Below are 27,390 nucleotides of genomic sequence, written 5' to 3'. Positions count from 1 at the left end.
CGATTCAACTATAAGGCATTAGTGTATGAAAGGTGCAATAAATGCCCTTGCGATTGTCTGCACTACTGTGTTGTTGTTCCTTTGTCCAATGAACATGTTTGAAACCACACATGTGACAGGATAAGTAGAACCAGAGCTATCATAACTCCAAATAATAAAAAAACATTTCATGACACGTTCACAGTGATTATGGCAAAGACTAGATCAGTCAAGGCTGCTATAGGGTTCCAATCAAGCAAAAATAAATGCTCTATGCCATCCTGGAGCAAAGAAACGTGAAAAGATGTTTGGGCCAGTGTTCAGCTGCAAAAAGCAGTGTCGCCCTTTAATAAAAACCTGAGAACATACACTTGGGACTTTATAAATAGAAAAGGGCTACCAAGCAATTACTTGTCACACTTCCATGTAAATATGTGTAAAATGAGTTTGTTGCTATTCGTGTTTCAATTTCGGCTGACAGTAGATACATGTGCAGTGATCGCACAAGATGAAATAAAGTATGCAATGAAGTCTTCACTGACACTGGATATGTTATAGGCATAGTTTTCCGGTTTCAGTGAAATTGCGTAATTATGATCATTATGGTAGTGCTGACAACCTGAATTGTAATTCACTGTTGGTGCTCTCGGCCTCGCACTTATGCAAGCAAGCTCTGGATCACAAGCAGTGGGCCAGGGGTTATTACCAGTCGCAGCTCGTGGTGCTTCCACAGAGGTAGTGGGTGTCTGGGCAGGCTCCTTGGTCCTCAGCCTTCGAGCGGGCGGGTCTTCCCTTGGGGCATCTGGCTCAGCAGCCTTGGCTGCTTCAGAGAGGCGCCTTAGCTTCCGAGCAGGAGTCCTTGGCACCTCCGGGGTCACATCTGCTGGCTCTGAGCCATTCCCTTCCGCACTGTTGACGACTGCCTGAGGTACTCGTGGCACACTGAGAATAAGAAAAAAAGGGGGGGGGGGGGAGTGTCATATCATATGACACATTTAAAATGTGCCACACAGTGCATCAATGTACTTCGGTAAAACTGTTATGATGCCCTAAAATGCATGCCTCCTTACTTTACTTACTGTGTTAATGCCCAGGAAATATACTGAACCAAAAATGGCAGAAATTAATTCACTTGATGTGATGTCCAACGCAATACGTGTGCACTTTCAGGATACTGCCAAGTGTAAATCAGTGTGTTTACCAACTGGGAAAACTGGGAATTCTCAGGGATTTTGAGTAGTCTGGAAATATTCATTACTCATACTCATTTCTGTGTCATGTTTTTCATTGAAAGAATTCGCCGCTGTCAGCAATGGCACCGTCTCCGCCATTGATAAAGGGAAAATGAGACATCCACCCAAACGTAGCTGAGTCCTATAAAGGGAACCCATACGGGTTCCTCGAAAGGAAAGCTTCACAGTTAAAGAAAAATTCGTCCTGGTCCAGGACTCAAACCCGGGACCACTGCATTTCTGGGGCAGCCGCTCTACCATCTCAGCTAACCAGGCGGCTAGCAGATGTCAGGCGAAGTCGAATTTATCAACAACTCAGAAGCAAAGACCCGACTTTGACATAATAGTTTTGCAGAAACCCGCAAGGTGGAAAGAAGTAATTGATAAAGGGAAACTGAGACATGCACCCAAACGTAGCTAAGTGCTGTGCCTTTGTGGTCCTCGCAATTGGCTTTGATGCTTGGAAAGCGCAGTGTGCATCACAAAGCCAGTTCCTGAAAGTCAGCTTCTTCGCAATACAACAATGTTTTGCGGTGAAGCATATGCAAAAGTATTGCGGTGAAGCATAACAAGCGTGAGAAGGGGCAACTGTCATGGGACACACTATGTATTCCTTAATTATACGTACGTGCATCCACCATTTCCTGTTACAGTACGAGCACCAATATGCCTATTAAGTGTACTGGCAGGCCTTAAGAGCTTCTTTTGTATATACCTGTGGCGATTTGAGCCCTTAACTCTTTCGTTGCCACACCTATTCAAACCGATCACCGGTGATCGATGCTTTAAATCGCCGATTTCGACATGTTGGAATCGTTTCTCGTGCACCTTGTGCCATCCAGCGATTAGTCTAGGCAGTGCACTTGTAGAACAAGTTTAAATTTTCCGCTCTGGCGACGTTCCAATTTTTCATGCACCTTTTTGAGAACTAATGTGCATGTGTTGTTGCGAAAGGGGGCGTGGCGGCCACGCTTGAGAAAAAAAAACTGCCACTCGTGGTAATGCAGCATTAACATCAAGTTTTTGTGATCAAAAGACTCCCAGCAAGTCAAATATTGAATCATATTGTTGGCTTTGTTATCCGACGGTGTTGAGTGTTGATAATTACCCGAAAATGACGCCAGCTATTTACTAGTGAGCTTTGACTTGGAGTCCGTGTGGTTTTATTCCATGAAAACGCATTCCTGAAGGTCCGCCACATGTCCAACATGTATACCTGGCCTTTAAAGCCAGTTGGCAGCAGTTTTGGTTTCCCTTCTCTTGTTAAAAACGCCAGAGGACCGCATCCGGTGTTACTATATCATTACAACGCCAGTCGCTCCGGTCGCTGCCATAGCGTTGTCATCCCACGCGACTGCGTTGCACGGAAAGCGTTCTGCTCGAAAGTATTCTACACCCGCAGCTGATTTTAGTGACAAGGATTCGAGCTTCGAGTCGGAAAATGACAGTACCTCTGCTTCAAGCTCTGACAGCGACAATGTTTCCAGTCAGCCCGAGACATCCGCAGCTGCTCACCAGTGAGTTACCTTTACGGCCTTGAGCAGTCACCAGCGTCGCGCGCACTTATCTGCCGACCTTTTTGCACCAGCTTAGAGCTATTCTTGTTATCTGCAGGGTCCGTAGGTCGCTAGGCCAGGATGTGCTGCCACCGGCTCTGAAGAAACTTCAGTTCACGCCAACAAGGCCGCCCGGAGCACACCTCGGCCCAGCACTTCGGAGCAGCGCAAGACGTTTTACAATGGCGCGCGATTTCTTCCTCTTATTCTTCACCGCAGAAGTGATACATACTATCTCCAAGAACACGAACAAATATGCTTGGATGCATATTTTGGAGCTTCCAAGCTATGCTGAAAGAGATCGGACATGGAAAGAAGTGACTCCCAATGAACTAGTGCTGTTCATTGGGCTGCTCATTTATATGGGCATTGTGAATGTGCCACGCATCCACCTTTACTGGAATACCTTTCAGGGCTTCTTTCACGAAACGTTATGCCAAGGAGACGGTTTTCTGTACTTCTGCGCTCTGCAAGTGTCACTAATCCGGAGGTGACTACTGTAGCTTTGCACGGCAAGCTGCACCGCATATTGTGGCTTCTGCAACACGTGAATACTACTTCAGGAGAACTTTTTCAACCTGCGCGGAACCTCTGTGGATGAAAGAATGGTCAAATCGAAAGGAAGATTGGGTATTCGGCAATACATGCGGGACAAAATTGTAACAAATTGATACAAATTGTGGAGGTGCTTGCCGATTCACAGACTGGCTATTCCGTTCAATTTTAAGTGTACGCAGGCAAACGGGAACAGCTAGTGCAAGTGGACTTGCATTTGATGTGGTGATGCAACTGTGCAGTAACTACCTCAATCAAGGATACGTTATCTACATGGATAACTTTTACACATCTGCGTCTCTCTTTGCTCACCTGCTAAATCAGAAAACCCTCGCTTGTGGCACGACACGTAAAGATCGTTGGTGCTTCCCACCTGAACTGAAGGACGTGTCGTGGGAGAAGAAGGCAAAGAGAGGTGATGTACGGTGGCTCCAATGGGACAACATCCTCTATTTGCAATGGAAGGACAGGAAGGTTGCCCACATGATGTCTACAGCGCGCACTGCCAACAGGCATGTTACAGCCACAAGAAAAGAGAGAAGAGGAGGCGTGTGGACTATCATACCAATCGAGAAGCCGCTACTAATTGACGACTAATTGTGGGTTGCTTTGTGTTGATAAGTCGGATCAGCTGATTGCATCTTGTAACGTTTTGATGAAGTGCGTGAGGTGGTGGAAAGCACTCTTCTTTCATTGTACTGACATCGCTGTTGTGAATAGCTTCATTATTTTTCAAGAGCACCGCCAGCAACACCTCTTGACACCGGAATTTCAAAGGAGCACCCACTTCGACCAGCTTTTCAGATGGAGCTCACCCAACAGCTCCTCGAGCTTGATGATGAAGAGGTTGCCACCCAAGTAGATCCTGTCCCAAAAGAAGTGCCGCACTATCCGCAAAAGATGCTGAAAAGGCGAAACTGCAGGATGTGCTACCAGGAACGAAAAATCGACCAAAAGACGAACATTTTCTTTCGAAAACTGCGGAATGCGCCTGTGCCTCACGAAAACAAGGAACTGCTTCATTGCATGGCACGAGTGATGAAGCTGTTCCTGGTCTCTAGTTTTCTTTATGTAGCTGAAGAACGGTGTGGTACAGAGAATTAATTTTTTTAGTGTTCCTGAGTCATTGATCTTTAAAATGTATATTCTAAATTTTCTTTGTTAATAATGCGTGTGTAGATATTGTGCCTTTTCTTTCTGGTTTTTATCAACTTGCCAAGAAAATGGCTCTTTTCCAAATTTTTGTGTGTTCCCTAATAAATTGTTTGCTTTGTAACTTATGTTTTTGGAAAGAGCATTCCATTATGTGCAATTTGGCATGCTGCAACGTGCGCTGGAGTATTATTTGTACTGGCAAAAAAATTTCTTCTGAGACCTATGAAAAACGGCCATTTTCTCGTGGTAATGAAAGAATTAAGGGTAGTAAAAGGCAAGCATTCATTTTTTTTTTTAACTGCACGATTTTCGGACATTTTCGTGGCTCCTTGGGAGGTCGAAAAATTGGACCTTGGCCGTTCAACTGTCCAAGAGGATGCTTCAAATGGTCTGTGTGGCAAATGCACAGCGGAAGGAGGACAAGAACGCAAAGGACCTAAGCACTGAGGAATGAATGGGAAAAGATACATGCCGCTGCTTCTTTCAAAAAGCTTGAGCTCAAAAATAATAATAATAATAATAATAATAATAATAATAAATAAAAAAATAAAAAAACAAAAAAAAATAAAAAGAAAACTGTGTTGGCTGACGCCGAGCTGCAGGTGTCCAAACTAAACTAAACTATCCAAACTAAAGGAAACTCTTTAAAGCAGTGAAATGCAACACTGAGGTGTTGTGCATGGGCTGAGAGTATGTCAGGACAGTTGAGGTTGACTTACCAGCTGTTGCGAGAGCGTCTCACTTGTGACAAACTCATAATTACATTGTGAACTTATCAACACTGCCTTGGCGCTCTTTGGCCACACTTGGCCCTTGCGCCAATAAACACTACATATCATCATCATCATCACTTGTGACAAAGTTCGGGCCTCATTCTAATGAGTTGCTATCAGCTGACAGAAATAGCTCATATTCGAAAATATTTGCTTCAGTATGCATCTCCTTTTGATTCATATTTGAGAATGTTCGACTCGATTTGCAATGGGTTTTACCATTTTTTCGAAGATATCTTATTCGCCGTGCATTTTACTAGCCGCCCCCCCCCCCTTTGTTTTCTTCTGGAATAAAATAAACACTATTCTTTACTATTCAAATTGGATTCAGTAGTTATCTTCAAATTTTTTTAACATGTTTACTAGAGAGTCACAGCATAGCCCATCTTGACATAAAACAAAGTTTCCTGTCACTCAGGATATATTGCAAAGGAACTTGGGGAATACCTGGAAAACTCAGGGAATTCGGAAATGTTAACTTGGTAGACACTCTGGTAAGTGACAGCACATGGCTGTGGATATGCTCGCGTGGCAGTTTAGTCGCACTACACACACAGGAACTTGGTAAAGGTAGGCACTTGTGGTGTTAGCTCATTGGTCACAAGCAGATTCCACACACCACCACTTTCTGATAAGCAGCTAGCAGTAAAGACCTACGCAAATCTTCTGGCTAAAACTGTTATGCTGGTTACCGCAGCAGGTCATCAATACAGCAGTTGGACAACACGCAGTGCTTTACGCTAACACAGTTGCTCTCGTAAAGCTTTTTGACTTGTCAAGCTAGAAATGCAGCATTCAAAAACTGCAGTATGAAATCCAGTCTATATCACCAGTCAAGCTTGAACCCATCTGGGGTATTCCATGGCGAAACCATGATTTGATTATGAGGCACGCTGTAATGTGGGACTCCGGATTAATTTTGACTACCAAGGGATCGATCCGTTAACGTACCCCAGATGGCACTGGCGTTTTTGCATTTTGCCCCCATTGAAATTTGGCCCCCCTGGATGGGATTTGATCGCGTAACCTTGTGCTTAGCAATACAACACCATAGCCGCTAAGCAAATGTGGCGGGTAAGCTTGAATCAATCAACCAGACAACCTTTTACTTTGCAAAGGCATGTCCTTGTGGGCACTTTGCGAGGTGCTTTTAGCAGTACCCCGAATCATTGTAGGTTGTATGTTGCAGTTATCAGTTCTAGTGCTTTCTCTTGGTTTCTTGAGTGCTTCCAGCGTGTTTTTAATGCTCTCGACATAAAAACTGTAATTTACTGGTTGAAATTCTAAAATAAATATACAAACAAATCAAAGAAAAGATGACAAGTGCATACTTATCTAGCCTTCAGTCATGTTTTTGTTTGCACAGTGTGCATGGAGCATATACTAACAAGTCAGCACAACATTATAGTCTATAAACTGGCTGCTATCTCCAGACTTCTCTTGTGCTTTTTTTTTTCTTTTTTATTGTTAGTTAGCAATGTCACAGAGACACACACTTTCGAAATGTCAAAGGAAATGGTGGTATATGCCTTGAGCCATACCATGAAAGCATATTTGCAGTTAACCTCCTTTGGGACAATACAAAAATAGCCAAATTAAAAATGTTTATTTTAGAGCGCAGCTCTTAGGTGCCCGTTCCTGGGTTGAGCTCGGCGTCCCTCGACGTAACTACGCCCGTGCCACTGCTCATGCATTCGTCATCTTCTTTCCACAGCTGGCTCTAATGCCACTCATCATGCCAGCATTCCCATACTGCCCCTTGCGCTCATGCCACTGCTTGCCCGTTAGTTGTCCTCTTCTTCTTCCACAGCTGGCTCCAATGCCGCTAGCCTCATGCCATCATTCCCATACTGCCTTTCCATCCCATCTGCAAAGGCACTGATCGCACTGGCCCAATGCCAATCGGTACAATGATTTCGGTCTCGAATTCTGTGCCTCAATATACAGCGAAATAGAAATATGTATCGAGCTGCGCTTAAATTTCGCATTAGGGAGCACAGTCGCCGTCCGTTTATTCGGACCTCACGGGGACTGCGAAAATGTCCTAATAAACAGGTGTCCGAAAAAGCAGATTAAGGGGGAAAAAATAAAATCCTTTATTTTCATGCACTTATTCGAGCTCGGCAGTAGGCTTGAAGAAATCTTGAATGCGCCTTGCGCGCCATTCTGTTTGCGCGCAATCAGATAAGCCTGAATCTCGGAGAGGGTCGTACGGCATAGTCACTGTTTGTACACGCTCCACATGTGACGGCAGCGTAGCACATGGTGCTTCATCTTCCGACTTGGTCATCGTCCGGTGGTGCAGCAGAAACCTGACGAATGATCTCGCCGTTGTCGAGTTCTGTGCATGTCAGTACAGCAGTGTCAGCATCTGTGAAACTGTCCAATGAGACAATGTCCGGAATCGCAATGCAACCACTGCGCAAGTCTCGGCAGAACATTTTCCGTGTCGGTAGGGAGCACATCGGAAGGCGACACATCTTAGGTCTCCTGGCACCCTCCTGCCAGCACTCCTCAGCGCAGTCTGCACGGGCACTGTCGGCGCCATTAGACACTTGACGTGATGTTTCCTTATGCCGCGTTGGATCACCGGAATCTCGACACAGCAGACAAAGCAAACACCACCATGACGACACCAGTCGCACAAACGAAAAACGTGGCCTGCTCGCAGCGTCGCGCGCGAAAAAGCAAATCAGCTGCTGGATTGTCTTGACATGGCTTACTAAGCTGAAACCGGAACTGCTGTAGAACCACTCTATCGAACCAGGCAAAAACGATGATGATGAGCGGAAATTTGCAGTAGCGCCACTTCGTGGGGCAGCAAGGAGGCTCCGTTCAAAACAAAAATGGCGTTCAGTAAGTCGAACCACGCACCGGCCAGTGCATGGTGCTCTCGATCGAGTAGGCTCAAGGAGTGTCCGAAAAATCAGACGAGAGGTTGCAAGGTGTCTGAACTTTCAGCAGTTGTTATACATTATGGTCTATGGGGAGAATGGCGGTGCCGCCGCGAAGCAGACCGAATAATCGAGCATGTCCGAATTTTTGGAGTTCGAAAAATCAGTCAGCGACTGTAATCGTTGGACACTTTTTTTAAATCTAAATGTACAAAATACAGAGAGAATAAGCACATTCAAAGAAAAGAAAAAATGTGGAAACTTTATCAGCAATGGGAACAAAACTACGGAGAACACTGGAAGTAAGCTTCACCCCAAGCCACCTATGGCTTCATTTGGAACTTGTACAGACAGTTCTCATTGGATGTGAAACATAGTTGTGCAATGCATTTGCTTTAAGTAAGCTGTGTGATTGATACTACTGTAGCAAGAGGTCTTGCATTGGTCTGTCTTCTCTGGCCGTGCTTTCAAAATGAAGCAAGTAGTGTGCCAAAGTACTACTTTGTTATCCTCTGTTCCTGCTCTAATCCAACAAATGATGTTTCCTATCCTTCAATGTTGGCCGGATACATTTAGTCAGAAACTCCAGCCTGAATACTAAAACTAAAAAAAAAAGAACTTTTTTTTTCCAGCATACCCCCACAAAGGCAGCCACAATGGAACCACTTTATGGAAGAGTGTTGCCATAAAAAGTTAAGAGGAAAAAAAAAAATGAGAAAGGTAGGGGGCCTTAAGGGGGAAGAGGGGTTTAGAAACTTTTTCTTTATTTTTCTGGCTAAAATTTAATAAATAGTGTCACCTAGACAGAATTTTTCATGCTGATTTCAAAAATATAATTGATTTATTAAATTGACTGAGTGGTTCCAGATACAATTAAAATTAATCACCTATTGTTTATCTGAACAACTGTAAGAAGAGTATCAGCCAGAATGTTTATAAAGACATATGGCTGGATACTACAAAGTGTAAGCAACAACTGTAGGACTACTTTTTTTAAATTGCAGCTATTAGCAATTTTACAGCAATTTGAAGTTCGATCTCTAGACATGGCAATCACGTAGTCCAATTAGTAGCGAGGTTTTAAAATTTACAAAAGCAAAATTAAAAAAATCTTCTCCCAGCATTGTGTAGTACACAGATGTAGCTACATGCTGCTCTTAAAATTATGATTCTATGTGCCCTGAAGATTGAAAGCGCTTCGGCAAGATTAAAAAACACCAAAATTGAGATTCTGAGGAAACTTCAAAAAACAAAATGAATTTATTTTTATAACAGAACATCACAAAATATTTGCCTATTATTATACAAGAGCTTCTGCATTAGTAGCCTCCAGGAATGTAGTCTGTGTGGCTAGTGTCACTACGGTGATGCCTTCTGAGCACCCGCTGCAAGTTTTCGGCAGATGCATGCTCAGCAGACGTAGCCACCATCTCGTTTGTCCCGGCAGCAGTGTTGTCAATGTGATTTAGTAGTTCCGATTTTCGGTCAGTAGCAGGAGTTGGCGCTAAAGCTTAAGTTTTCCTTAAGCTCCACTGTCAATACACTGCAAAAATTCCGGCTGCAGAATAGTAGCATCGTGCCGAAACGTCGATGAAACGCAGCCGTTGTCAGGAGCGGCCTAACACGCCATCGGGATCTTCGGCGCCGCTTGATTGCTCGAGCTCACGGGAGAGCGCGCACATGTTAAGCCACGTTGGCGAGAACAACAGCGTCTACCGTTAGACCAATGGTTCGACACATTGGTGCAGACAGCGTAACCAGACGTGGCCAACGGGCTCCGACGTGCCTTGCGTTGAGCGACGCTCGTCCGTGCGCCGATAACGTCGGACTATAAACTCGCCTTATCGATGCCATCGGGAAGCGGCGTGGCGGAGTGTCGTTTCTCGACATTGTATGTTGACTTCCACTTCCTTTTTTTTTTTTCAATATTTTAACTTTGTAGCGAACTTCGGAGTCGAGGTCGGCATCGCTGTCAGCGTGGGAAACCTCGTTGGCACACACGGCGTGTGTGGAACAGCCGCGGAATGATGCAGACAACGCCAGTCTAGCCAATGCATAGCTAGCTGAGGGTCACGTGCCTTTGTCGACCAATTACAGCATGCATTGGGTCTTCCTTTTGAGGCGGAATTTCTTCACCGCCAATATTCCGACGGTGCCGGTGGTGGCGGGAAAATGAAGACGAGAGACTGCTTTTTGAAATGATGTACGGGTCGGCACAACCGAACGACTGCGGGGGCCGTCACGTGCCGTGGGAAAAGCACTTTTTCACGAAAACTTTGGCTTATATTTAGCCCACACTGGTGCCAAAAATTTATATTACGGCTAAAATATTCATTTAGAATGCGAAAAATTTGGCAAAGTGGTAGAACAATAGTTGGAAATTTCAAAAATACCGTTTTCAATATATTGTTTCTTTGCAATTTCTTGGTCTATAAAACCTGTGTCCCCCTTAAGTCAATATGCAGCTAATGTAAACTTCATGAAAAACGAAACCAGGGCACTCACCTTCTGGCTGGCTTCCTTTTTAGCCAGGGTATCCTACGCTTACGACGGCGGTTCGGTTTCTTTATGGGTGCAGGCTGTTTTTGTGCGCGTTGCTCTGCAGCCGCAGTAACAGCAGGTGACATCAACTTTGGTCGTTTCTTCTTTACCTCCTCAACTACAGGTGTATCTCTTGGGTGGTGACGTTGCTGGCGCTGCTGCTGCTGCTGCTGCTGCTGTTGCTGCTTTTGTAGCTGCTTTTGTTGCTGCTTTTGTTGCTGTTTTTGTGGCTGATGTTTCTGCTGCTCTTCCTCCTGAAAGGAAGCCCCAGCAATTTATATTATATAAGTGTAAACAAACATTACATGCCAGGAAATGCATATACTATAAGAACTCATGCACAATAACCCAAAAGTGCTTACTGCATCTGCCACTGCCCAAGACCACAGTCACGGCAGGGCTTCAATTCTAAACATAGTGCTCGCGAAAAGACTGACAGCGGAGCTCTCGTCAAAATGGAGCATGTTGTTACACAAGCAGACGGCGCTTACTGCGTGCCGGAAGTGCTTAAGTGTAGTGAGAAACTGTTCTTGTGCATTCTCTTTCTGTTACTTTCTTATTATACAAACAAATTATAAACACATTCTCGGTAATGAAACTTCAGCCAATTCTTTTATGGGTTACTGCCATACATGTCCAGCAGCCAAGTGCATGTTTAAAAGAAAGCTGCTTTTTAAAACAAAGCGCTGTAGCGATGTCATGGAGGTGCTGATACCCTCTGCGAGTTCTAATAAAATCATTCTATTGTGTTGTCACGTTTCTGCTTCATAAAATTTGGGCTGTGAGTATGCAAGAATACCATCAATTTCTTTTGCTTCCTCAGTTTTATGCATTAGAAGTTCGATTACTTCTCATTTAAATGTGCAACTTACACCAAGAATAAGCAAACCAACAAAAATGAAAAATAATTTGCCAAAGCTTTTGCCATAACACCAGGCAGAACCTAGAAGTGGGCTTCATTCCAAGCAACCTATGGCTTTACTTTGTTTGGAACTTGTACAGGCAGCTCTTGTCATGTGTAAACCATAGGTGCACATTGCATTTGCTTTACATCATGAGTGTCCTACCACTGCAGCCAGAGGTCTTGCATTGGTCTGTCTTCTCTAACTGGACCGTGCTTTCAAAAGAGAGAGAGCCGCATGCCAAACTTCTTCCTCATCCTGTGTTCCTGCTCTAAACCAACAAATGACACATGTTGCTTGTCATTAAGTGCTGGCCAAAGAGATTTAGCAAAACACTCTGTGCTCAATACGAAAACCAAGCAAGAAAAAAATTTCTTTCTGGTGTGTTGCCTGAAACAGTCGTCCATAAAGCAGCCTATCCTTAACTTTTTTCCCCCTTTGGTTCAGCTGGATGAGAATCATAATAATAATAATAAAAGAAGAAACTTGGCGCTGCTTGAGCTGACAGGAAAAAAGTGCATTAGATCATGTTAACTGTACTTAGACATGTGCAAACAAGATTAAAATTAGCAAAAGAAAAAAACATTGGGAAGGAAAAAAGCAAGGACATAAGAGCTCAATCAAACCTCAGGCTCTTCATCCTTGAACTGTGGCTGAGTGACCAGGGGCGTCCAGCGAAGACACTCAGGGTCCAAGATAATTCTCCGGTCCTTTCCAGAGTGAACCTTTACCATATGCTCACTGAGCATTTGTTTGTCGATGCTGATGACTATGCTGTAACAACACGGAGAGCAAACAAACCATAATGGTCAAACACCCCCAAAACCATTTTCTAGGGCAGTTTGCAGCAGTTAGTGCACTCACCGGCTTTTCTCACTACCAATTTTCTTGAACATGTTAAGATGCTGCAGTGTAGCTGCAATGTCATGAATATTAAGACCAGTTGACGAGGACAAACCTGAAGTGGATAGAAAAAAATAAAACAGTTAGACCCTCTCTCTCAAGAACAGAGAAACCAAAGAAAACATAGCAAGCGACGCACATTGAATGGAGATGTGGCTGTCCTTGTAGTTATTGAGGAACTCGAGCAGGATGCTTTTCCAGTAGGACATGTAGCTGATGCGGCCGAGGTCAGAGAGGGGTTTCTCGGGTGTCCCAGTCAACCCCTCCTTCCGAGACAGCAGGTAGCCTGCAAAAGTGGTTGGAATATGTTTCAGCTAAGCATTTTATGGGGCATGTATTGAAGTACAAAAAAAAAACAATAATAAAAAAATAAACATCTTACTAAAGTCAATGAGAAAGCGTCCAAATCCCTGCCTCTGGTACTGTGGCATGGTCATGATGCAAGACACATTGTATCTCTGCTGACAGTGCTTCTCCTTAAACAGAAAAAGAAAAGGCTGGTCAGTGCTTGGGAGAGCAGCAGGCACAAGAAGCAAAACATGCACACCCTATCAGTGTGTTATAGCTCCAAACTTGCCAACTTCTAAACTTTAAAATTCGTAAAAATCTCATGGTCAGGACACCCAGAGGGGTGGGGAATAGTACACTTTTATTTTTAAGCATGTCTTTAACACATGCCTATTATAAGACACACACAGCTTTGTTAACAGCAATTATCTTTATTTAGTATGATATGTGTTGTTCATTGACACATGGACCAGATAATTTACCTTTAGATGCAGCACACAAGCAGGAGCAAACTTGGAACAGAAGAGATTGAAAAGTAACACATTGTTTTATTATACAGCGTGTCTCAGCTAACTTTACCCACGGTTGAAAAATATGCAAATGCCACGTAGCTGTACAGAACCAAGGTAATGTTTGCTGTCGCTTGGCAGTACTCAAATTATTTTTTCATTCTGCCTAATTAGATAATTAGTCTTATTTAATCAACTTCTCAGATATTATAATTAGATGAAAAGTGTCAATGAAAAATTGTAGAGCGACATGAACTCCTGCTACAGGTTTCTGTTGCTCAATACGTGCCACTTAAGTGTTTTTCGGAGCATGAAAGAAGGCCGCAAATGCACGCAAAATTTCTGTGCGACTGGCCGCTCGAGGCACTTTGTGAGAATACCAGACTGCGTTGTGAGGCTGCGGAGATATTCAGATTTTCTCAAATCTTATGCTCCGTAAAACTTTATGGTTGACTACACCATGCAGCATCTCAAGTTTCAATTGCAACAGAGCTCAAACAATTGGGCCCAATTTTATAACAGGCCAGCAATTATTCAACCGTTCCCTAAGTAGAAAGCCTTCTATTTTCTAGACTTGATGAGTGCTACTTGTGATTACTTCAGCCTCAGCGCACACCAGCAGAGCACAGCAGAACAGTTGCTATGACAACGTGAATGCTGCTCCACGTGTGTGTGTCCATGCGATAGCACTGCAGCTTACATATTTGTACACCTTTTGTCACTAGCAAAGTACATTAACCAATATTTGAAAAAAAAAAAATGTTGAGTGCTATTACTAACCTACTGTCATGCCATCATGAGTATTTCTTGGTATAAGTAACTTGGCATCTTTAGCATGAAGCACAGTACAACAAAGAAAGAAGGCATAGTTCTGTAGTAACTAATTGCTCATACAATAAAAAGTGCATTCATATAGATTTAATGACCTGTCTGAAAATTACAAGACCAGAACACTGCACCAGCAAGTGAATTATAATCAAGGAACTAAGATGGCAGGGAACAATGTAAAATACTTATGAAAAACTGTAGTGGAACAAAAATCGTCGCATTGCGGGCAATTCACAGAGCTGTTGCGAACGGTGTACTTTACACTCACAAAGTCAAATGAGACAAGTAAATGTAAAGCGAGATGGGATGTGAAAATTTATCAAAGTGTCTGCCAAGCTGACATTTTAAAATTGCCCGAGTTTTCCAGGTTTTCCCCAAGTGCATTTGCAAAATTCCCTGAGTGACGCAGAACTTCGTTTTATGTCAAGACAGGCTGACACCATGTCGCCTGATGGTGTCACTCTCTACTAAGCATGTTAAAAAATAAAAAAAATGACCTAATCCAGTTTGAATAGTACGGAGTAGTGCTTATTTTATTCAAAACGAAAACAGAAAGAAGGAGTTTGTAAAATGCACAGCAAAAAAATATCTTAAAAAAATGGTCAAACCCATTGTCGGACATGCCCCAAATAGTCACAAAAGGGAGGTACATACAGAAGCAAATATTTTCGAAGATGAGCTATTTCTATCAACTGATAGCAAGCTTATTGGTGTGAGACTCAAACTTTTTCACAAATGAGATTTTCTCTCAACAGCTGATAACCTCAACTGTCCTGACATACTCTCACAGCCAGTGCACAAAGGCTCAGTATTGCAATTTACTGCTTTAAAAGGTTTATTTTGGTTTGTATTAGGGCCACCTGCACCTTGGCGTCAGCCAACACTTTGTTTTTTGAGCTCAAACTCCTTCAAAGAAGGGGCAGCGCACTTCCTGTCCCATTCAATCCTCAGTGCATAGGTCCTTTCTGTTCTCGTCCCCCTTCTGACGTGCGCTCGCCCAACGGACCATTTAAGCATCCTCTTGGTCAGTTGTACAGTCATTATCCCATATTTCGGACTCCCTAGGGGCCACGAAAACGTCCGAAAAATCAGGTAGCTGGAAAAATGAATGCACGTCTTTTACTGGCCTTAAGGGCTAAATATCCCCAGGCACATCCGAAAAAGCTCCAACGGCGAAGTTCTGCGTGCTCATACTGTAACAGGAGATGGCGGGTGCACGCATGTATAATGAAAGAATGGATACTGTTTTCCATGACAGTTGACTCTTCACACGCTAGTTATGCTTCACCGCAATACGTTTTTGTATACCTCACCACGTAAAATTGCTATTTAGAGGCGAAGCCAACTTTCGGGTACCGGCATTATGCAACATGCAGTGCTTTCAAGCTTCGAAGCCATTCGGAAGAACCACGAAGGCGGAGTCGGCGCCATTGCAGACAGCGGCGAATTCTTTCAATGGAAAACACGGCACAGAATAGCAAGAAGCTTAATAGCGAACGTTGAAGCAGCTAGGCTTAGCATTGCCGCGCAGTGGCTACAGCTGCCAGCGGAACTGCATGCGAGAGCGCCATTTGACGCGGGGAGGTAATCAAAATGGCGGCGGTAGTAGTTTTGATTAATGCCACTTTAGACCTGCAGTCGGCAAAAAGTTTGGAAAATTGGACAGCGAAGGGTTATTGCACCCGAAATTTCAGACGTTCTTGTACATAGGTTCTATGGGGTGCGTGGTGGAGGCACAAAGCCGTCCGAACTATCGAGCGTCCAAAAAATCGGTCGTTCACTGTACACTGGCAACTCCTCCAGCCGACGACACGCCGTAAAAGACGATTCGTTACGATTCCTCTGTTACTCGAACCATTCATTCCCGTTCAATAAAATTCCAGCTAATTTTCCCTGATAGAAGCGAATTCCCCGTGTTTTCCCGGTGTATTTCCAGGCTATTCAAAATTCCTGCGAATTCCCGGTTTTCCCGGTTGGTAGACACCCTGTTTATACCATTATGCAACAGCAAAGAACCAACAGTACAATACATGTAAGTGACTGGGCTAATTTACTTGTTCTCCAAGAACAAGTAAATTGGTCAGTAAATTGCCAGGAAAAGGTAAGCAGTAGGTACATGCTAAGTTCTGCTTTGATGAGCACAGGTGCTCGTCAAGGTACCACATGCCTGAATATCAATTTCTCTATTCTGCGATAGCAATTATGTTGACACCCCAAGCGCATTTCTGCCCTCGCCATATAAAGTCCAAACACCATAACATTGTCGCCGTGCGCTGTATGCGGTATATGTGAGTGAAAGCGGCTGCTGCTGCTTACAGCGCGTCCGCGCAGGCACCATATCTTGAAAGTGATCTGCAACGTGTGGAAGTGCGCCTAGTGCTGGTAGCTTCGCACACGCTGTGCTTTCGACGTTTCAAATACGTTGAAGTGAGAGACAGCATGAAAGTCAATTTGCTCGCTGCTGCTGTCATGATTCCTCACTACAGTCTTTTGACAGCGAGCGTGCGTGGTCATCAAGTGAGAGGTGACCACGTTTACCTGTGCGCACGTGACACTGTGCTTGTTAATTTAGTTGTAAGCGAATGTGCACAAGTTCATACAGCTGATAAAGCTAATATCCTTACTTCGTATAGCAATCTACTAATTTGCTATCGTAATCAGTGCTTCGCCTTTTGGGCGAAAGTGCGACATTTTTTAACAGTGACTAACCATCAAGAAATGTCTGCAGTACCTGTTATCTCTCTGTATTTATATGCATTTTGCTGTGCCAAAGAAAAAAACAAAAAAATACTTTCTATGCAACTATTTTGCTAACATATGTACAGCCAGAAAACAAGGACATGGAAAGCATATGCATACCTTCGAAAAGTATCCCACTAGGTGGCAGCCTTTTGCATCGTTCTTGGTGAGCACATAAAATAGAAAGGGCTCCACATCATAGTAAAGGGTCTTGTGGTCCAAGAAAAGCTTGGCTAACAAGCAGAGGTTCTGGCAGTAGATCTTGCTCACATTTCCATCGACCTCAAACACAGATACCTCACCCTTCCGGTAGATCTCCGTGGCAGGTGGGTGAAACCAGGTGCACTTTCGCTGGGTACAGAACATGCGCAGCAAAGAAAAGGCAAAGACATGTTTGGTAAAATTTTGCCATGTTACATGTCATCAGTTCATTTAAAAAAACATTCAAGAAAACAGGCATTTTTGGCCTTTCTGGGGCTGCCAATTTTTTCTCCAAACATGTACATGTCTCTGTGGTCAAGTGCACCACAGTGACACAGAGTGTGTGTGCTAGTACTGTGGGCAACATACTGCTCCACTTTAGCCTCCAGCATGTATGGTATGGATAAAGTGGGACAATTGTGAAGTAAAGGCAGTGCGACATCCTGATTATCAAAAAGTGCACTCTTACACAATATTCAAATATTTCTTACTGAATGACATTTGTGAATTTGGCCCTTTAATGCCAAATGAATTCGACAAATTTGTCCCATGTTGCTGGCCCTTTTAACAATTAATGGTATAGTTATGGAATTTAGCAGGGGAAAAACAAAAAGCCAACAGAAATGTTGGCCTTGCAGGAGACCATCAGTCTTACCAGGTGCCTTGACAATATGCTTCGGCTCTTCATGTACTTGAGGCAAAACTCGCAAAGGAAGAGCTTTGGAAGCCTGAACAAAATGTGGAAAATGTAAAAAGAGTTACTGCGGAGAACACTGAAAACAAAATTGACTGTAATAAATTTGCGATGGGCACTTGCCCTACCTGGCATACTCCTGGGGGTAGGGCGATGAGTACCAAGTCTGTATTTCGTACTGGCCGAACTCAATAGCAGCAGGGCACCTTGTCTGGTGGTCAGGTACGACTATATCCTGGCCCATTGTCTGTGAAACACAGCAGACAACACAACACCACGTTTTAGGCACAAAGAAATAAAGGTCAGTATGAAAAGTGTACAGCACTAAAATGTGAATTTGAAAATGTGAAAATGTGAAAGCTTGTTAATTCTGAAGTATTGGGCCACGCAGTGATTATTTCGGAGAAGCTGCAAGGCAATGCTAACATACGACGTAAAAAGCAGCACATATGAATATGTTGTTCTTTTTTTGTTTTCATGCCTAATGCAACGACATAGCATTGGCGTTATATTGACAGGACCCTAGTTGCTATTGTAGCAAATGTAGATTCTTTTACAAGAGTCGCTATGGCACCTGTAGCAAGCAATGGTTTCATTTTAGTTTTCTGCCAGGCAAAGTTGAATAAGTGCTACGGTACTATTAAGAATAGAAGGTGTTTTTATTGCAGGCTGTGTGCAACATTAAGCTCACCAACTACGATCTGATGGAGGATAAGTTGCGAGTTTGCTCAATGGTAGCAAAATAATATAGAAACAAGTATGGCAGTGAAGCACGCCTATTTGGATTAAAATGTGTGTCCTGCCACTGCCACACTATGATAAACGGCCCGAGGCCCCTAACACTTAAGGCTTATCACTGACAAAATTACACTTTATGTGCAGATTCTGCGCAGCAAAAATTAGAGCAACAACCATTCACTAAATTAAGCCATACTGATGCAGTAAACATTTGTTTATTTTCTTGGTCCATTTAATAATTTGAGATTCAGATAATTTGTACATTTTCCTCAGTCTTATATAATTTCAATTAACAAGCCTTTACAAATAGCTACCTTACGACTGGAAGAATGCACCTCAAGTGTGGTTTACGGCCGCTTGGGCTTTATGGTGTACCTTTTAATTATCCAGGAGCAATGCCCTCACACATCATCCTAAGCGTGCACTTTGCTCACCGAACATGGCATAGTAATCTATCTTAAGATAGAGAAAGACTGGAGACAAGAAGTATTAAGCATGAGAGTGTGAATATTTGAAAATTTCCAACACGAATAGAATAGTTTTGTTATTCGACAATTTGACACTGAAAATTTTGTCACATTGCGAAACGTTAATATGTACTTCGCTGCCCCAATAGTTTGCAAATCAAGGACTTTATACATATTAAACTAAATTTTGTGATTTCGGGCTTGTGCAATACAGCTTACTTGAACCATAAAAGTTCCTTTGCACAATTTTTTACAGATCATACCCGGTGGCATGACGACCCAACAGCAATCGATTGAGGTCTTATGGAGAAGCCGTTCAAGGACAGGGTTCAGTAACATTGTACCGACTGGCAGACATTGGATAAGTATTTATTTATTATTTATTATACATACTTTCAAAGCCCTAAGGCACTACAGAAAGTAGTGGTACATAACAAACCAATGTAATTCAGACAATATTAAGCGATAGCGTGGTAGACTGCTATTTTGAATGAAAATATATCCGTGATCTGAATGATGGAAGCAGGAAGGTGGTTCCAGTTGACACTTGTGCAGGGCAAAAAAGAATCATGATACTTGTTCGTTTGGCAGAATGGGACGGCAACTTTATATCTGTGGTCAGAACAGGATGAAACATAAAAAGATGGAATGATAAGCTGATTCTTGAGCACATGGTCAGAGTGATAAACCTTGTGGAATAGGCAAAGACGAGCAGATATGCGGCGCAATGGAAGATCTGGCAGATTCAGTTTTTTTTTTCATACTGTAACACTGGAATGGCGGGAACAGTTAGATAAAATAAAGTGAGCTGCTCGATTTTGAATTGCTTCAAGGTTTACGGTTAGTGATGCTTGATTGTTATCCCAAATGGCAGATGCGTATTCTAGTTTTGAGCCAACTAGGGTTTTGTAGAGCATCAATTTTACCGAAGTATCAGCTTACTCCAACCAGTTGCATCAAGCAAGCTTTGCTGAGCCAGCTGGCGAACTGGATCATGGCAGCATTGGACGAAATTCCATCATCCGTGCCGACCCATACTCAGTAACTTGTTTTCCATTGAATCTATTCTTATCCATCACTCTAGTGACCACTAGACTGATACATGCACTACAGTGATTGCAACGCCGGCAAAGCAGCAGAAGTACGAAGCCAGGAACTTGGAGACTAAGGTGGAAAGTTGGCAGGCTTTGAAGAACGGCGAATTGCGACAACACGTTACGACTAAGTACCACGTGAAGCGGAGCTTGTTGGGAACGTACGTGAAAAATGAACAACAGCTTCTTCCAGCTTTCGAAAGCGAGAAGTTTCATGCATCAAGAAACGGCTGCAAACCACACCTCATCCCCAGCTCGAAGAAGCTTTGCTCCAGTGGGTTAATGACTGTCACATCGTGCATCTGCCTTTGAGCAGACTTTTCATCATGGCACAAGGCGAGAAGTGCGCTGCAATGATGAACATTGAATCGTTCAGAGCTTCAGAAGGGTGGTTCGCAAGGTTTCGGGAGAGACATGAACTCGTCTTCAGAAGTATGCGCGGCAAAAAGGCCAGCGTTGACAAAAGCATGACCACCCAGTGGAAAAATGTGAAGCTGCTTGAGCACATCGCCGCATATGAGCCAAGTGACGTGTTCAGTGCAGACGAAACTACTGTATTTTTCAGAGCTCTGCCCGACAAGCAGGGTCTTTCAAAGAAGACCCGTGCATTGGTGGCAAGAAGTGCAAGTAAAGGATAACTGTGCTTCTTGTCGCCAATATGACTGGCATGGAGCACTTGCCACTTGTCATCGGGAAGGCGCATAAGCCACGTTGTTTGAAAAACATCAAAAGCCTTCCTGTCGAGTACAGGGTGAACAGGAAGGCTTGGATGACCTCGAACATTTTTCGAGGGTGGCTGCAGCAGTTAGGCCGGCCCTTCACGTCTAAGGACCGCAAAATAATTATGGTTGTTGACAACTGCAGTGCACCTAACTGTACAGTCGAACTGAAGAGCGTCGAGGTAGTTTTTTCGCCGCCCAACACTACATGTGCCCTTCAGCCGATGGACCAGGGTATCATTCACTACGTGAAGTCAAAGTACCGAAAGTACCTGCTACAGCGAATGATCTTATGCTCAAAAGTTGGAAAGCTGTATGGAGTGGACTTACTCGGTGCAGTGCACATCATCGGCCATGTGTGGAAAAATACAGCTCTGCAAGTCATCGCCAACTGTTTTCGGCACAGCAGTTCTGTGAGGCCCGAGCATGTGGTAGTAGCCGACGAGGTGTCAGCCGAGTCCACTAAGGATGACTGCCCAATTTTCGATGCTGCCCTTTCCACAGATGTGACCCTTCAGGACAACATCACAAATCACAATTGACGATTGTGTTGCCACGACTGGTCTCCTGACCGATGAAGAAATTATTAATGATGTCATGGGCGCCTGGGAAAACCATGATTCAGACGAGTCATGTGAGGAGGTGCAGCCGCGACCTCATCGCATCTCACGAGAAGTCACGGAGGCGCTTTTGATATTGGAGGATGTTTGCCTGAGCACTTCCGACAGTTTATGGGCTGTTGGCCACTTGGAAAAGTTAAGAAAAATTGTGATGTCAGCCAGAACCTGTGCGATAAACCAGACGACTATTGCAAAATACTTCAGTAAATGAAAAGGTGCTTCTCCAACTTGATTTTAATGTTGTTTTTCCTGTTCATTCGTTAATTCAGCATTGGGACATTTACCCAGTCCCGCGAGATCCGAATTAACGAGCTTTTACTGTATAGGCTTTTCTTAGCTGCGCAGATGTCTTCCAGCACTGTTATTCAGCTCTATGTTGTGGAAACCTGAACGGACCAGGGTTCACCGCATAATAATAAGGCTCATAGTGAGAGCACTGTTGAAGAGATGGCCACATGCCACCACCTTACGATTAATGGTAATTTGATTGATTCATGGGGTTAAATGTCCTGAAGCAACACCCATCCACCTTTGACTTGTGATTTGCCCGAACTGACACAAGAAAAAGAAAAAAGAAGAATGAAGGGACTGCCTATGCTGTAGGTGACAGGGTGCAGTCTCAGAATGCAGGAATCATGCCGACATGATTACTTCAGCCAGGATTAAGATGTCACAGCATGACAGCTATATAACTCTGGAGATGGTAGACGCAGAAATTTTATGAGGCCTTGTAAAGTGCTTGTAAAGGCAACAATATTCCTGCCTCATTGTTCAGCTTATAAATTAAAATGTTGGCTTTATCCTCTTCACTACCAGTGTCCACATTTGTGGACAGTTTTTCTAAAGCCAAATACTCCTGAGCGAAAACTAGTGGGTAATCAAATCATGCGCCTTTTCCTCTCTACTGAGCTTCCAAAGAAAGGCGCTACATTTCGGCTCAGACAGCTGTTAAAAAAAGAGAACAAGGCAGCAAGCATTCTCGCAAATCACACTGTTTGCTACCAGTATGCAGAACTAGAAACTTTTTCGAAATCCAAGTACACCTCAGCAAATAGTTCCAAAGCATTCAAATCGTGCGATTTATCAGGCAGCATCATGATTTACCCTGCTTTCAAAGAGGGCCCCATATGTTAGGAGAGGTGGCCATTAAAATAAAATGGGTGTGACCAGCTCAAGAGGCGTTTTTACAACTTGTGGACACAGCTTCTGGCTTCAAAATGCTTCTTATGTCACCAATCGTTTTCTGTGAGCCCCTGAAATAGTGCTAAATAAATTTTTAAGAACAGTTTGTTATTTCCTTGCCTTCATTGTTTTTGGTAGGGAAGAAGTTATAAGAACGCTTGCTTCATGCTGGCCAAACAGTGGGGCGTAATCAGTCTGGTCAATCATGTGCGTCTGCTAAAGTCACGGCAGTTGCTCTCCTCAGCAATTTCGGTTTTCATTTAATTACTTTGTACAATTGGCCACATCAGCTGTTTGTATGTCTAGTATAACCGGTTATGAATATTCTTCAAATGCATTGTATTAGGATCAATTGTCTGAATCCTTCAGCTGACTTATTATTCCATTTTTTATAATTACTTGTCTAATTACTACCCCATGGGACAAGTCAATTTTTTTGGTTAAGCAAAGGTTTCGTGGGGCAGCCGACCTGTGGGAATTTGAAACTCATTTTCTTGCCCATTTTCTATGACTCCCCCAGGTAAAACAAGAATTTACCTGACAATTTCATGACCTTTCCAGATTTTCAAAGTCACTAGACAGCCTGTAAAATGCACGTTCTTTCCTCAATCAAATGTCTTTTTTTCAATCGGCTTACATATAAGGAAAGTTCCTTTTTTTTTCTGGACTTACAAATTTCGGGGTCAATTTAGATTTGAGTAAATATAGCAGTAATACTTTACAGCTTCCCTGTTCAGGGACTTTTTTTATACAGCCAAACGCTTGTAAAGTCTGATAGCACTTGATGACATGAAATAGCACATGACTTTGGCAGGACCACCATGGCAAGGTCAAATTAACCTTTAACCTTATTAAACAAAAACATATGTTTCCTTACCTTTAATGCTATCTCTTGTGCTTTCTTGAATGTCTTCACATCTTTATCAGAGACAGATGGAGGCAAATCTGATGGTGTATCACGAGTGCTCCCTGAAATATGAAAAAGATTGATACCATGTCAGTTATGTGCAATAAACTGTAGCACTTTTGTAGTTTTATTATAGCCAGCTGCATTAGTTTGAACACTGCATATTCTTTATTGCAAAACTGCACTTCCCAGCAACGTTAAACTTACTACCACAGATTCTGCCACAGGTTTTGCATTGCAAGTATACAACTAAATCAAATGATAGGAGATTGGGCTTATAAGGGAGCATTATATTGAGGCTAACTCTGCTTTTCCTATTCAAATACATATGAAATGCATAAATGCTAATAGAAGGAAAATTCTGTATGCAGCCTTTCCGATACATCTAACTTGTACAAATCAAGATGATCAAGTTCCAGCTGTTAGCACTGATGGAGTTCAGAGGCATGCTTTGAAACTCTGGATCCATGAAGAATATACATATATGGTTACATATGATTACAGTGCAAGGTCTAACATCTTGGTTAGGTAGGACGAGATACAGTATACAACCGATTTTTCGGCCACTACAGTGCGGTGTTATGTGGTGAAGCATATGCTATATATTGCGGTGATGCATACCAAGAATGAAAAGGGACCACTGTCAAGGACACCACAGTACAGTGAAATCTAAAAATAACAAACTTCAGGGGACCGCGGCAAATTGTTCATATTCTGAAATGTCGTTTTAGTGAATAGTCAAAGCCTCAAAATACTTTGCTGTTCGCTTTCGGCCCACGCTGTCGCTATTTTCCATAGGTTCCGCCACCACACAACACCATACATAGAGTGTAGCGTGCAAAAGAGATGCTGACACCAAGAAAAACACCAACAAAGAAGAAGTTCCATGTCGCCTCTAAAGAGTACTGTTACATTTAGAGCGCATGTCTTAGGCGGCCATTCCTGTGACCTCGGCGTAACCGAGCAAATGCAGAGCACAGCGAGGATGAAAGATGACAGCGAAGAGAACGTGAGGAGGAAAGCAGAGAAGGAGGGTGCAGCAGGACCATGAGGTGGAAAGCAGAGGAGGAGGGTATGGTGAAAGCGCGAGAACAAAACCTTAGTGCCGCTCTGTGGCAACAATCGCTACGAGATGGCGCCAGAGTAGCGTGCCATTGTCTGTATACCAATACCATAGAGTTGGCAATATTCAAGTGCCACGAAAATTCCATCGTTATTACCTATATTTGTTATAACCGGGTTGCATGAAAATAAAAAATAAAAATGGGGGATGGCGTAACTGTTCCGAGAAAACTATTATGGCAGGGAGGCCAGTTCTCCCCGCCACCTTCCTCCATCAGGTTGTTTAGCTTGAACTCTGCTTCCCGCGCGCTCCGATCATGTGTTAACAAGCCACGGCTGTCGGTGTTCCAAGAATGGCACTGTAAGAACTGCAATGACGGGTCACGGGCGGCAAGCGACACAGGAGCTCCGTCGAGGCATCACTTTGGTGGCCCCAAAAGGCACCTTTTATAGAATGCGGGGAGGTTGCCGCAACAGCATCTCAGGTTGCGAAATCCAAAAAATAGGCTGGGACGTGATCACCACAAGCATCTCGCCACATACTTTGCACTGGCTTCCACGAGAAAACTGCATGTCCGTCAGCCTTGCTTGCTTTATGCGAAGCTTGCCGACATCATTCTCCAGGGCATCCTGGTGCTCCACATAGCGAAGCGGAAGGTCCCTTGTGAGAACAAGCCGATGAGGCACTGAATTATCTACAGGACCTTCCGTGGGGACAATGTTGAGGCAGCCTGCCATTCCGCGTCACTGCTACCATCGTGGCCGTCACTGTTGCTATCATATGCAAGCACGTTTGTGACAATTGCCACATCGGTTATAAGCACTGGAACAGTGCACTTTCTTTTCACCGGCAACGCCGTGCATTGCCGATGATCAACGGGCGGATCAGCCATCTTGCGTTTCAGCGACGAGTCCCAACGAACAAAGACCAGCATTAGCGACTTAATACATTCGGAGAATTGCACATAATAAGGGCCATAGATTAATGAACCAACTGTAAGGGCCTGGCCCAGCGAGTAATCTGGGTAGGATGCCCTAATCTGGGAGCAGCGCCGGCAGTGTTGTCAGTGGAGTTAGCACGGTGCAATTTTGTGTTGGACGGTGGCACGGTGCAGCGCTATGGGCGCAGCCCATTCGTGTTCGGAGGGGTGGAAGGGCGACGGGAGAGATGCGCATGACGCTGGCGTGCATCTCTCATAGAGAGAAGCGCGTGGCGGCAGTTGGGGTAGCGGGCGACCGTGCAGCGCCTCGCATTTAAATTTTTCTTTTTTGTTTTCAAGGATTTTGCATTCCATTACCTTTTGGCACGGACACCTAGCAGCCAGACTTCATCGTTATAACCGATAATGCAGCATGGGGAAATTGTAGTAAGTGGGTTATTGCCCCATAGAAAACAAACAAAAGTTCACGGTGCAGCAGCTTTTCTTGTTACAGTTGAGCACACTTATAACGACACCAGTTTTAACAATATATCAGTTATAACAATGAGAAGCTGCTGGACTGTCAACGTTTGTATCTTTTCCATGGTGAAATAACCCGCTTACCACAATGGACCGATGCCGCATTATCGGTTATAACGATGAAGTCTGGCTGCTGGGTGTCCGAGTCGAAAGGTGGTTAAATGCAAAATCCTTGAAAAGAAAAAAACAAGAAATTCGAGCTGCTGCACGATTGGCCGCTGCTTCAACAGCCGCCGCGCACTCATTTTTTAGCCATCTGTGTGCACCTCTCTCCCGTCGCCCTTTCACCCCTATGAACACGAATGGGCTGCGCTCATAACACTAAGCTGTCCCACCCTCCGAAACACGAATGGACCGCGTCAACTGCGCTACTCGCAGATTGCTTGCATGTTGCTCACTGGCTCTTCATTCAGCGCAGTTCTGCAAACAGCTTAATCACTCGCGTTCCGTCTTTGTTGGTTGCATCAAAATCGTTCCTGGCCATATGGTTTCTCAGCCTCAATTAGCGAATAGTTGGTTTGACGCGCCACCAAAACGGAAGATGGCTGATGCACCCGCTGTTCATCAGCAATGCACGGTGTTGCTGGTGAAAAGAAAGTGCACGGCTATAGATTCGGAAACTAAGTGCTTCTAACCGATGAGGCGATCGTTGTGAATATGCTTGCGTCAGATAGCGACGGCGAGGATGCCAACGATGACACGGTAGGGCAGGTTGCCTCGTCTTCACAGGAGGCCCGGCAGATGATTCAGTAATTCATTTTCACGAGAAACCTTCCACTGCACTAAGTGGAGCACCTGGAAGCCTTGGAGAAGGATGTCAACAAGCTCCAGGTAAAGCATGCAAGGCTGACAGACATAGGGTTTTCTTGTGCAAGCCAGTGAGAAGTACATGGCGAGATGCTTGTGTCGATCTCAACTCAACGTTTCTTCTGGATTTCTCAAGCTGACAGGCTGCCGCAGCAACCTTCTCGCATTTTTAGAAGGCCCCTTTTAGGGCCACCCGTGACCCTTGTTTGCAGTTGTTATGGACGACCGCGTGCCAAGTTTCATCCTAGACGCCAGCGCTCGTTTCTCCCCTGGCGGAACGATTTCATCTCTAACGGGTGTAGGTTTCCGCCGCCGCTTCCCTTAGAGGTCGCGCCTGCGCTCAGTTCGCGCTGCGCGTGAAACGTTTCTTGTTAGTGACGGCGCCTCTTCGGATGACCAAAAATTATTATTGTGTTGTTAACTGTCACGACAGCAATGTAAACACGAAAGGGTTGATGCCACCAGTGAAATTCTGCCGATTCACCACAAAATGGTACGAAAAAAGCAGACGACAGACATGGATTACTGCGGTGCGCCGAGCGAAGTAAACAACTGGCAAACGAAGCGAGCTCATTCATTGATCAC

At 44.0% G+C, this 27,390-nt stretch overlaps 1 protein-coding gene across 6 annotated transcripts in view; it reads right to left on the bottom strand.

Moving 5' to 3' along the window:
- LOC135903954 (histone acetyltransferase KAT6B-like) overlaps positions 1–27,390 on the bottom strand; it is a 144,105-nt gene that overhangs the window by 53,735 nt on the left and 62,980 nt on the right. For all 6 annotated transcript variants that reach the window (XM_065434459.2, XM_065434464.2, XM_065434460.1 and 3 more), the window contains 10 exons: positions 23,447–23,538; positions 17,878–17,996; positions 17,711–17,783; positions 16,975–17,205; positions 12,873–12,966; positions 12,630–12,776; positions 12,452–12,545; positions 12,214–12,361; positions 10,650–10,939; positions 686–921 (listed from right to left, as the gene is read on the bottom strand). In XM_065434459.2, coding sequence (XP_065290531.1) covers positions 686–921; positions 10,650–10,939; positions 12,214–12,361; positions 12,452–12,545; positions 12,630–12,776; positions 12,873–12,966; positions 16,975–17,205; positions 17,711–17,783; positions 17,878–17,996; positions 23,447–23,538 — 1,524 coding nt within the window. The remainder of the gene's footprint in view (positions 1–685; positions 922–10,649; positions 10,940–12,213; positions 12,362–12,451; positions 12,546–12,629; positions 12,777–12,872; positions 12,967–16,974; positions 17,206–17,710; positions 17,784–17,877; positions 17,997–23,446; positions 23,539–27,390) is intronic.

The sequence above is a fragment of the Dermacentor albipictus genome, chromosome 1 (assembly GCF_038994185.2).
Source record: "Dermacentor albipictus isolate Rhodes 1998 colony chromosome 1, USDA_Dalb.pri_finalv2, whole genome shotgun sequence".
NCBI classification, from domain to species: Eukaryota; Metazoa; Arthropoda; class Arachnida; order Ixodida; family Ixodidae; genus Dermacentor; species Dermacentor albipictus.
The sequence above is the reverse complement of the archived record's forward strand: the minus strand, read 5'-3'. Positions and strand labels throughout refer to the sequence as shown.